The sequence below is a fragment of the Lathamus discolor genome, chromosome W (assembly GCF_037157495.1).
Source record: "Lathamus discolor isolate bLatDis1 chromosome W, bLatDis1.hap1, whole genome shotgun sequence".
NCBI classification, from domain to species: Eukaryota; Metazoa; Chordata; class Aves; order Psittaciformes; family Psittacidae; genus Lathamus; species Lathamus discolor.
Genome location: NC_088908.1, coordinates 33924189 through 33936409, shown reverse-complemented (window position 1 = coordinate 33936409; position 12221 = coordinate 33924189). Strand labels below are relative to the sequence as shown.

At 39.4% G+C, this 12221-nt stretch overlaps 1 protein-coding gene across 6 annotated transcripts in view; it reads left to right on the top strand.

Annotated features, from left to right (window-relative positions):
• Positions 1 to 12221, top strand: part of LOC136004430 (splicing regulatory glutamine/lysine-rich protein 1-like) — a 56332-nt gene that overhangs the window by 20590 nt on the left and 23521 nt on the right. For 5 of the 6 annotated variants that reach the window (XM_065660917.1, XM_065660919.1, XM_065660920.1 and 2 more), the window contains 6 exons: positions 1929 to 2093; positions 3077 to 3255; positions 4637 to 4767; positions 6236 to 6350; positions 9302 to 9415; positions 10488 to 11003. In XM_065660917.1, the coding sequence (XP_065516989.1) occupies positions 1929 to 2093; positions 3077 to 3255; positions 4637 to 4767; positions 6236 to 6350; positions 9302 to 9415; positions 10488 to 11003 (1220 nt within the window). The remainder of the gene's footprint in view (positions 1 to 1928; positions 2094 to 3076; positions 3256 to 4636; positions 4768 to 6235; positions 6351 to 9301; positions 9416 to 10487; positions 11004 to 12221) is intronic. The other variant, XM_065660918.1, reaches the window with a different exon arrangement.

The following is a 12221-nucleotide window of genomic DNA, read 5'->3' as shown; positions in this document are numbered from 1 at the left end:
AGCTTTTCGCTGCGTATAACAGGCAGGCTTTTACCAGACCTTACCAAAGGTCAATACACCATACTTTTACTAGAAATCGGTTCTGTAACTTAAATAAAGCACCTTTCTTACCGTGTCAGAGGTCCGTCGTGAGCAGCAGAGGTCGGTCGCGGTCGATGGCTCCCCGAGAATTTCTCGGTGCCGGCTGGAGTGGGATCGAAACGCGATCCGCCTCAGCAATGCCCGCGAGGTCCCACCTGGGTTGCCAAAATGTTAGCGTAAGAATAAACACATAACCACCGGAATGGTTATATGAGGTGCTTTATTGCAGCGCTGGGAAACCAGGGGCACTTGCCCAAATCTGGCTTCGACCTCGTCACATCGCGTTCGCAATTTATACACTAAAATTTGGTTACTAATACATATTTAACACGGATTGCATCATTAACTACTACATATGTATCAAGGATTGCCACATCAGTCTATTACGACATCAGCCTCTTCTGCGCTTGCGCAGCCTCCTCTGGCGGTCGCATTGATGAAGTAAGGAGTCTTCCTCGCTCTGTCCTCCTTCACCTTTCTGTTCTTTGGATATATCCCAACCATTGTGTGGACGCCAGCATTGTCTTGTTCTCACTTGACTACCCTGGTGTGTCCATTAATTTCTACTTCGATAGACTTCCACAATACTTTTTAAATCCACCAGTATGCCCTTTACCGTATGTAATTATGTTAGCTCTTGCCACCTAGCCTACCATTGTTAACATTGGTTACTGAATAACTCTGGTACAAAACTACAAACAGTACTGGAAAATTACAGTATTTCCAAACCCACACTACTGATTTATAAATTTTCAAATATAATCATTTCTAATATTTAGTTATCGTAAAATTTTGCCCTTTTCTCTAACAACAGCCTCCTTCAGGGCACATCCCCCTTCACTGTGGGCTGCAGGAGAACTTCTGATCCAGTGCCTGGAGCACCTAGTCCCTTCCTTCCTCACTGACCTTAGTGTCTGCAGAATCGTTGCTCTCACATATTCTCGCTCCTCTCTCTAGCTGCAGTTGTGCAGCATTTTTTTTTCTCCTTAAATTTGTTATCCCAGAGGTGCTACCACTGTGTCGTGTTTTAAGCCCAGCTGGTAACTCAGAACCATGCAGCTACTCGCTCACTCCCCCCCTTCTTCCCCCCTGCTCTCAGAGGGATGTGGAGGAGAATCGAAAGAATGTAACTCCCACAGGTTGAGATAAGAACAGTCCAGTAACTAAGGTATAACACAAAACAAGGGGAGAGAATACAGTTGCTCACCACCCACTGACTGATACCCAGCATGACCCGAGCAGCGATCTGGGCCTTCTGGGTAACTCCCCCCAGTTTATATGCTGGGCATGATGCGCCGTGGTATGGAATACCCCTTTGGCTAGTTTGGGTCAGGTGCCCTGTCTCTACTTCCTCCTGGCTTCTTGTGCCCCTCCTCATTGGCAGAGCATGAGACTCAGAAAGTCCTTGGTCAGAGTAAAACATTACTTGGCAACAACTAAAAGCATCGGTGTTATCAGCATTGGTCCCAGGCTGGAAGTCAAAAACACAGCACTGCAGCAGCAACAGGGAAGGAGAAAAATGACTGCTACTGCTGAACCCAGGACACACTGTCACTGGCTCAGCCTTGGCCAGTAGCAGGTCCATCTTGGAGCTGGCTGGAACTGGCTCTGAGCGATGTGGGGGAAGCTTCTGCCATCTTCTCACTGAAGCCACCCTTGTAGTCCCCTTCTCTGCTACCAAAACATTGCCACATAAAACCAATACAGTATTCAGCTGGGACCTTAAAGTCGTGCCTATATTCATTAGGTTTATTTTTACAGAAACACACGAGGCGGACAAGTGTTAACAAGTATCTTCCACCAGTGCTTCGCTTCTCAAAGCATATTCTATTTTTGTGTTTTTTCAGCTTGGTGTTTCACTTGGCAATTTTGGGGCTATACCAGCAGCAGCATTGGACCCTAACATTGCAGCACTGGGAGAAATACCACAGCCACCGATTATGGGGAATGTGGACCCATCCAAAATTGATGAAATTAGAAGAACAGTCTATGTTGGAAACTTGAATTCACAGGTAGCTTGTTTTAATTGTTATTATTTTATTCACAATACTAATAGAAGATGCAGAATTATCGTTTCTGAATTATAATCTTACATTTTATTCTGAATGCTCCTTTGTCAACCAGATAATAGCAGACTCTGGAATTCATTCTAGCAGGATACCAGAGAAATCACACTGTAGCTGAATTCAAGAAACATAGTTATGATTGTGTGTGTTGATTAAATGTCCAGCTGGGTTGTGCTAGCTGAACAGTGCCTCAGAAGTTGTGAGGTCATGGTAGCTGTCCCCTACAGCACTGTGCAGTTGTTTAAGTACAGTAAGAAGAAATGATTAGTCCTACTAGAAGTTGCAAAATTAGCACAAAAACTTTTGATTTTCTGTGACAGGAAAGTTAGGTCTTTCAGAAATTTGGTGGGGGTTTTTTTATCAGTTGATTGAATTAATTGAAAAACAAATTGCTTTTGACAGATGCAGTATTTGATTTTGGGGTTTTTTTGTCTGCAAAATTAGTTACTAGATTGTAAAAGTACTGTTGATTGCAATAAAATAAAACAAGCTGGAAGCCAGTAGGAAAACAGATAAAAGTGAAGTCTGGCAATGTTGTTTGGATTTTTTTTTTTTTCTTTTTTTTAATTGATCAAAATTCACAGTCAATATCTTGGTCATAGATGTATCAGGAAATTCCTCATGAGTTATTTCAAATGAGCTGCCTGAAAAGTACAAAATCCTGTGCAAGTGCTTTTTTAACCTTGATTTGCTTTTTTAACCTTTAAGTTTAAGGGCTTGTGGTTGTACTATTTTAAATTATAGTATAGTCTTTAAGAGAAAAAGGTTAGGTTTTTTTTTCCTTCTGTTAATCTGAAGTGAACATTACCAAATTCATGTTGCCTGTGAGATGTTTTTCTAAAATCTGTAGCTCTTAGATTACCTGATATGTTGGTTAAGTGGTTTTCATTATACATTTTAATTCATCTGAGTATTTTGACTCTTTCTAGACTACAACAGCAGATCAGCTGCTTGAATTCTTTAAGCAAGTTGGAGAAGTCAAATTTGTGCGAATGGCAGGTGATGAGACACAACCAACACGATTTGCTTTTGTGGAATTTGCAGACCAAAATTCTGTACCTCGAGCTCTTGCCTTTAATGGAGTTATGTTTGGAGACAGGCCGCTGAAGTAAGAAATTAATTGTCCATATGAATACTGAATGAGAGATTTCTTTAGTATCCTTACACATTTATGACTGATGTGCAGGAAACTGCTGTGAATATTCTTTCATAGAATCATAGAATCATAGAATAGTTAGGGTTGGAAAGGACCTTAAGATCTTCTAGTTCTAACCCCCCTGCCACAGGCAGGGACACCTTGCACTAAACCATGTCACCCAAGGCTCTGTCCAACCCGGCCCTGAACACCGCCAGGGATGGAGCATTCACAACTTCCTTGGGCAACCCTTTCCAGTGCCTCACCACCCTCACGATAAAGAACTTCTTCCTTATGTCTAATCTAAACTTCCCCTGTTTAAGTTTGAACCTGCTACCTCTTGTCCTGTCACTACAGTCCCTAATGAAGAGTCCCTCTCCAGCATCCTCATAGGCCCCCTTCAGATACTGGAAGGCTGCTATGAGGTCTCCACACAGCCTTCTCTTCTCCAGGCTGAACAGCCCCAACTTTCTCAGCCTGTCTTCATACGGGAGGTGCTCCAGCCCCCTGATTATCCTCATGCCCCTCCTCTGGACTTTTGTTCTAATGGTTCCCTGTCCTTTTTATGTTGAGGACACCAGAACTGCACACAATACTCCAGGTGAGGTCTCACGAGAGCCGAGTAGAGGGGCAGGATCACCTCCTTTGACCTGCTGGTCACGCTTCTTTTGATGCAGCCCAGGATACGGTTGGCTTTCTGGGCTGCAAGCACACACTGCTGGATCATGTTCAGTTTCTTATCAACCAACACCCCCAAGACCTTCTCCTCAGGGCTGCCCTGAATCTCTTCTCCGCCCAACCTGTAGCTGTGCCCCGACCCAGTTGTGTAGGACCTTGCACTTGGCTTGATCCTTCAATATAAGGATCCATTGTTAGTAAACTGGAACACTTTTTTGAACTCAAATTTCAAGGTTGGGCCTAACTTTCTCCACAAAGAATATGGATAGCATCAAGTAAAATATTTCTACATCTAATCTTGAGTTACGGAAAGCCATAACAGTGAGAGAATATGCAAAGTCCTGGTGCTAATTAAGGTTTAGATATGATTTGTGTGTAATTAGTAGGTCTTAATGTAGAGATTTGATTTGAAATAGAGAAACAGATTTCTAGACTTCTACTAGAAATATTTTAACACAGGAATACTGTGCTGTATTTATTTAAAAGTGGTAAGATTTGAAAGTGGTAAAAGACATTTCAGATACTTAGAACATACGAGTGTTAAGAAAAATCTGTAGTTTTGCTGAACTTTAAAGTGTTTAGTCACATGTGGAAGTTAAGGTGTTTTCTTACTTGGTTTTTCATTTTCCCTTTTCAAGAGTTTGGGAGTTAAATGTTTTATTTTTCCTTAATTTAGAATAAATCACTCCAATAATGCAATAGTGAAGCCTCCTGAAATGACACCACAAGCTGCTGCCAAGGAACTGGAAGAAGTGATGAAGAGAGTAAGGGAAGCCCAGTCTTTCATATCTGCTGCTATTGAGCCAGGTAGGTATATTATGCTCATTACCTAACAGACATGTTCTATGTGTACCTTGGTACGTGCTTTTAAGAGCACTTTCAAACACAGGAATATGGTACTCAAAGGTGAACAACATGCTTGGGTGAAAACAAAGGAAAATAATCAAAATGGCCTTCATGCAACAAAACAGTGGAATGAAGCTGACTTTTTATTTCATCATATCTTATTTTCAGATACATGCTCACTGAATGTTTTCTAAAATACAATGTCAATACTAAATTAATACCTAATGTTGGTGCTTTTAAAGGTCGAAGTACGTACAAACCTAAAATTGCTCTATATTTTGTTCTGTTCTCCTCTAGCACCCATTAATGCCATAGTTTCATGATCAGAGGGAGCTAGCATGCTGCTGAAAGGGGCAATGTTATACTTCAGCATGTTAATTTTTTCACTGTGCTATGCTCTTTTTCATGCTGGCTCAAGACTATGTGCATTTTCATAGCAAATGGGATCAGAGAAAGAATCTGGGATAAAACTTAACATATTGTAATGGACTTTTTCATTCAGATTGGTTCCCTGATCCCTGTTGACGTTGAAGTTGCCAGGTCGAGGAGGAAGGTGTTGGGGGGTTGAGTGGTTAGACAGATGTTTCAGTGCTGATTTATGCTGACTTAAACTGATTTTAAAACCACAGCATAAAAAATTCTCAACTTGTTAAACTTGCAGTTGAAATCCTCTGTTTTCCTTCAGCAAGATTTTCATTCTAACTAATAAACCTAGACATTGTCTTATGTAGTTTAGATAGTGGAAGATCTTGAGCGCTTGTTGGTCTGGGGGTTTTTTGGGGGGGAGGGAAGAGTATTTTCTGTTGGGAGAAAAATAGTTCTAACATTTCCTTAGTGTTAAGCAGCAGAATATTAATCTTTTAGAGTCTGAACCAAAGTCTGGTGAGGTTGCTGGTAAGCTTTCATGCTGACTTTCTGGCCTTTGGATCAAACTTTTCACCCCCTTCTCTCCATCCCTTCTTCCCCCAAAACAGTGTTTGAAGAATAGAATATCAATATTTGTACAGTGGCTGGAATATCTAAAAGTATAAAAAGTACTAATTATTCTTTGCATTTTATTCTTGTTTTCAAAATTATGCCCCCTAAATTTATTCTTCTGAGGTTATTTAGAAAAAAAGTAGCTAAATAATATAGTGGAGGAGAACGTCTTGTAATCTTGTGCATTTTGGCAGCAACATAAATCTCATTCCTAACAGAGCTAGCTGTTTATAATTATCTGGTTTGTGTGTACTGCTGCAGGATGGCTGCACTCAACGAGTATATGCAATGACTTTCTTGGATGTTTCTGAAGGATATTTGCAAAGAAGGAAGATGTGCAAAGCGTAGGCCCCTTGCACTATATGTGTGGTACTTTCCACTTGTGCCAGATTGTTAACTGGGATGTTTAAATGTTCTGAGCTTACACTGCAAAGTGGTTTTTTCCTCTCAGAGTCTGGAAAGAGCAGTGAAAGAAAAGGTGGTCGATCTCGTTCCCATTCTCGTTCAGAATCCAGGTCTAGCTCAAAATCCCGATCTAGAAGGAAAAGATCACACTCAAAACACAGGTAGGTATGTTTTTTTTTTTATTTTAGTCTAAGAGATCTTACTGGGGTCGTTTTGGGTGGTGGTAGTTACTGAGACTTCTTACTGAGTTATGAGATGAGTATCCCTGTAGAGAAGATTAGTAACTCATACTGACCAGATCAAAGTAACTAGGAACTTTGTCTCTGAACAGATACTTTTTCCCTCTAAAATTTAAATGTTTCCAGGATTACTTTCGCGTAAAAAACGCTAGAAGGTACTTATTGTGCCATGCAGCATAATTTACTTTTGTGACCTCTGATTTTAAAAAGAAAGTTATCTGTGTTTTGTGGTTGCAACATTTGGCTTACTGTTAACACCCTGAACAGATAGGCTGGCTGATTTTGCTAGTAGAAAGTTCCTGCTGTCTTCTAAGCGTCTAATTAACAAATGCAGTATTTTTATTTACTGTACTGTAAATGTAAAGCTATATATTTATTTAATTATTTTTTTTTTTTAACAGAATAAAAAGGCTTTAAGGGCAGTTTTTAATTCTTCAGAGTTTGTTGGCTTTGCTGATTTGTTCAGTTTAGATATAGGCTTTGAAATATAGGAGGGAATAAAATTACTAGATCACCCTTAAAGTTTACCCATTAAGGTCATTTCCAGGGATGAGACAGTCTTCCTATGTGAGACTTACAAATGCTTCCTGAAATGGTTCAATGTCATGGATATCTTCTGATAACTTACATAATCAATCTGAAGATATTTGGCTCCATTAAGTATCAAAGCCAAACCCAACCAAACCAACCCATCCAACAGAAAACCTCCTCAATGTATTTGATAGCTTACACTTTAAAAAGGTGAGTGTTGTATGCTGCAGCAACAGCACTGTTGCATTCTTTCATCCATTGTCTTTTAACAAGGCAGCTAGATTTCTTTTACATACAGAAAAGATGGCCTATGAGGATGCTGGAGAGGCCCTCTTCATTAGGGACTGTAGTGATAGGACAAGGGGTAACGTGTTAAAACTTAAACAGGAGAAGTTTAGATTGGATATAAGGAGGAGGCTCTTTACTGTGAGGGTGGTGAGGCAATGGAACGGGTTGCCCGAGGAAGTTGTGAATGCTCTATCCCTGGCGGTGTTCAAGGCCAGGTTGGACAGAGCCTTGGGTGACATGGCTTAGTGTGAGGGGTCCCTGCCCATGGCAGGGGGGTTGGAACTTGATGATCTTAAGATCCTTTCCGACCGTAACTATTCTGTGATTCTATAAGGACGTACCGCATCAGTCATACTACCAAACAAATATGATCCAAGTGCAGGCTTCAGTTTTATAATAGTGTTACACAGTACATGTTATGTAATGACTTTACAGCATTGGATGTTTTTGTAATGCAAGAAGAATAATTTGTTCATTTCCTTATTGCTTGCTTCTTTTCTGTTACTCTAACTCAGGACACAACTGAAAAACAGGTTTGGGGTTTTTTCATGTAACATTGCAGTAATCTCAGTACTATTTTGTACTCATACAAACCAAATTGAGTTTTAAAAGATAAATTTGCTTTTTTTACTTGCAGAAACCTGGGCTTTAAACAGTTGTCAATAGTTATATTTCTCTTTTTAATGGTTATACCACTGCTACTGTCAGTTTTGAGAACAAGCTGAAAAAAGGCCAGTCTGCTCTGTTGAGACAACTTCATCCTTAAGAATAAACTGTCCTTACCACTTTCCTGGTTTAGTGTTTTATAAAACCACTAAATTGCTTTCATTTCTATGATATAAAATCTGTTCAAGGTCTTATTTAGACTAAATTGTAATTAATTTCCCCTGTAATTAGTTTGCATTTCTACACTGATACATGGAGCAAAGCTGTAGGTAAAAAAATTATTGCCTCTTGGTATATCTTACTCTGTGTCTTGAGCTGCAGAAGACTAGTGGAGCTGGTATGTTTTTGTATCTCCCTGTTCTTCAGGATTTATTGAGTAAAAAATTTGAATTTCTGTCTTTGGCAAGTTCAACTTCATCATACCTTAACCTCTCAGGCAAAGTATCCAATGATGTACTCTTTTGAAACTTAATGTTCAAATTCAGCTTCTTATTTTTCTTTTCTTAGGGGACTTCCAAATATAGGGAATATTTTGGGAAAGAGTATAGTAATTTTTAAGTCTTGTTTTCTTCGTCAAATCTGGGACTATACTATATATGTCTATCAGAAGACTTTAATTGGATTTCTATTGGAGTATCTGCACGTTATTCGCTTTCCTTATTTATTGTGTAGTAAATGCTCATTCTTTTTCTTGAGAACTGTAATAATTCAAATCCATGCTAACATATCCTTTCAACTGAAAAGGTAACTGGACTAAATGCTGAACCACAGACGTTAGGGTTCTTATTTTGGTTTGGTTTTTTGTTTGGCTTTTTTTTTTTGTATGGCTTGTTTTTTTGTTTGGCTTTTTTTTTGGTTGGTTGGTTGGTTTGGTTTTGGTGGGGTTTTTTTTTGTTTTGTTGTTGGCTTGTTTTTGGGGTTTTTTCAAGTTGAATTATATTGTAAGTCTGGAGAACAAAAGGCCAATTAAAGCCATCTTTCTTCATTAACCAAGACTGCAATAAGTGACTGGGCCTGGAAAAGAAGAAAAATGTGACTAATTTTTACAGCTGCTAGAAATTGTCTAGTAGCTTTTATGCACTAGATTTACTAAGGACGGCTATCCTAATATGATATGAAATTGTATTTTCCAGAATATTTATGGAAGTTATTATGAAGCATTAGTATTACTTAAATGGTGCATTGTTTCAATGGAGAGAATGTGCACCTGGTGAAGCTTAAAATATCCATATTTACAAAAATGTTGGTAGGCAGTATATTACTGAGGTGTAACTCTATTTTATATAGTTAGACAAGATTTATATTGAGGTTGTTTTTTTTTCCCCTTGGTTGACCGAATTTTCATGAAGTTTCAATATTAAAGTATTTTTCTTCTGTTGTTTGTATAGAAGTAGATCTGGGAACAGATCGCTCTCAAGACACCAAGACAGACTTAGATCCAGAAGCCCCCTAAAAAAACGGTCTACATCTAGGGAAAGATGGAAATCAAGAAGTCATTCTCAGTGAGTTTCCTAAGAAATTATACTGTTGTTCTTAGCATGTAGTACAATGTTTTTTGAATAATAAATAAATAATAATCTAACAGCCATTGTGGGTAATGGCAAAGGATGGAATTTCTTAATGCTTTAGCCTGTCCTTCAGCTTTGTTTGTGGGATGAAATAATGGAAAGTAAATTTTTATGCCAAGTGTACTGGTATTGGCTGTGAATATAGTGAATTTTCTTCATAGTAACTCATATGGGGGGGGGAGGGGGGAGTTAAACCACAAAACTGAGGTACTTAAACTTTGATACTAAAGCCTAGTCTACGTTTTATGCCAACATGCAAGCTGATTAAAAAATAAGTAACTTTAATTGTTGGACTTTAACCAATGGATTATATATGTTCTGTGTAGCCTCTTCAATGCGAAAAAAGGGGATGCTGATGCTGCTTCAGCCTTCTCAACAGATATAGATTGGATTCAGGCTGAACCTGTTCCTGGATTCTGAGAACATGTCTTAAGTTTTTGTGCATGAACTTTTATTTTTGCCTTTGGTTATTTTATAATAGCCATACACTGCTGTATGCAAAAATGAATATATCTGTTATGTTAATTGATGTTGAACTTCCAAGCAGTTTAAGGCTATTTACGGAATACAATCATAGAATGATTAGGGTTGGAAAGGACCTTAAGATCATCTAGTTCCAACCCCCCTGCCATGGACAGGGACACCTCCCACTAGCTATATAGCCTCTCCCTTGTAATAAACAAGGGTGGAAAATTAAAATTTTGACTAACTACTTTTTTTCTATCACAGAATCACAGAATCACAGAATCCCAAGGGTTGGAAGGGACCTCAAAAGATCATCTAGTCCAACCCCCCTGCAAGAGCAGGGTAACCTACAGTACATCACACAGGAACTTGTCCAGGCGGGCCTTGAATATCTCCAGTGTAGGAGACTCCACAACCCCCCTGGGCAACCTGTTCCAGTGCATTTTTTTCTTGAACAATTAATGTATGATAAAAAGTTAGTTGTAATTTTTATTGGAAAGTTCAAAGATGAATTAATGGATTTATGTTTGACTTTTCACAGGGACAAGCAAAGAGACAAAGAAAAGGTCAAGGGAAAAGAAAAAGCCAAAGAAAAGGAAAGAGACCGAGACAAAGAGAAGGAGAGAAACCAGGACAAAGAATGGGAAAGAGAGATAAATAAAGAGAGAAACAGGGATAAGGACAAGGAGAAGGACTGGGAGAGAGAGAAGGAACAAAACAAAGACCGAGAGAGAGTCAGAGACAAGGATAGGGATAGAGACAGGGAAAAGGACAAAGATAAGGAAAAAGACAGGGAAGAGGTAGACCAGAACAAGGAAAAAGATGATGTTGATGAAGAGGGGGAGAAGGACCGAGAGAAGATTAAGGACAAGGAGGGAGACAAGGAAAGAGGGGACAAAGATAATGACAGAGATAAAGAAAAGGAAAGAGATGAGGATAAAGAGAAGAAGGAACACAAAAGAGAAAAAGAGAGAGATGATAAAAAGAAGAGAGAGAGGAGATCCAGAACACCCCCAAGAAGCTACAGCTCTTCAAGAAGATCTCGTAGCTCCAGCAGGTTTGTTTAGAAATTTTTTTCATGCTTTTTTGGACCTGTCAGGACAGTGATGTATCATGAAAATGTACATCCTAATGTTTATGTATTGATATCACCATGTCACTTACTAATTCAATTTGCATTCTTTCTGTTTTGTAGATTTCCCTATAAAGTAAAATCTATTACAAATATCTTTGTATGATGCTTGATAGAAAACAATTTCTTGCTGGGCAGCTGGTGCTTGCCTTTCACATAACTATAGTATAGTCCTTGAGGACAGTAAGTAGATGGTTCTTATGCCATTTCTCTGTGTTGGAGCCATCCAGAAGTTATAATAGAGGGACATCAAACATAATCTTTGTCCTGATGAAAGCTTGACTCGCTGTTACATAGCTCCTTGGTCGATTACATACTGTACAGTGTTGCTTGGTAAAGCAGTTTGTTGGGTTTATGAACAGTTGGGTTGGTAGTATTTGCCCCTTGGCCACCTTAAGGAATGACGAGCAATGAATTTTCTTGGCTGGATGGCTGAGCAGCAGGCAGCAAGCATGTCATTTGGCTGGCTAGCCATTTGGCTGGCTAGCCATTTGGCAAGTGAATGTATCTCAGCTGGAAGATAGGATACCTTGCTTAGCTGGTAGGGTGGCCAGGTGCAAGTAAAAATAAACATTCCTTAACCATACTGATAGTAAGCAGGAAAGCAGTCAGGGTTAATTCTAGCTGTTGTTTTTGCTTCTGAGGGAGGGTAAACTGGATGGAAGTCTGGGTAAATTCAATACAGCAAAAGGAGGCTGTGGTATTGATTATAAGTTCTGTAATTGGACTAATTCAGGCATACAAAGCAAAATGCAAGGTCTTACACCTGTGTTGGAGCAATCTCGGGCACAGCTGCAGGTTGGGCAGAGAAGTGATCCAAAGCAGTCCTGCGGAGGAGGACTTGGAGGTGTTGGTTGATGAGGAACTTAACATGACCCTGGAGTGTGTGCTCGCAGCCTAGAAAGCCAGCCGTGTCCTGGGCTGCATGAAAAGAAGTGTGACCAGCACTCAGATTACTGAGGTGTAACTCTATATAATTTTATGTAGTGAGACAAGATTCTTTCACCATCTGGGGTTTTGGCCTTTGACATATTGCCTCTTTTCGGTCTTGTTCCAGTGTTCGCTGTCCAGCACTAATCTCATATTCCAGGTAAATTATTTTTGCTTTACTATCTGGCCTTTTTTCTTGGATACCCTATATCC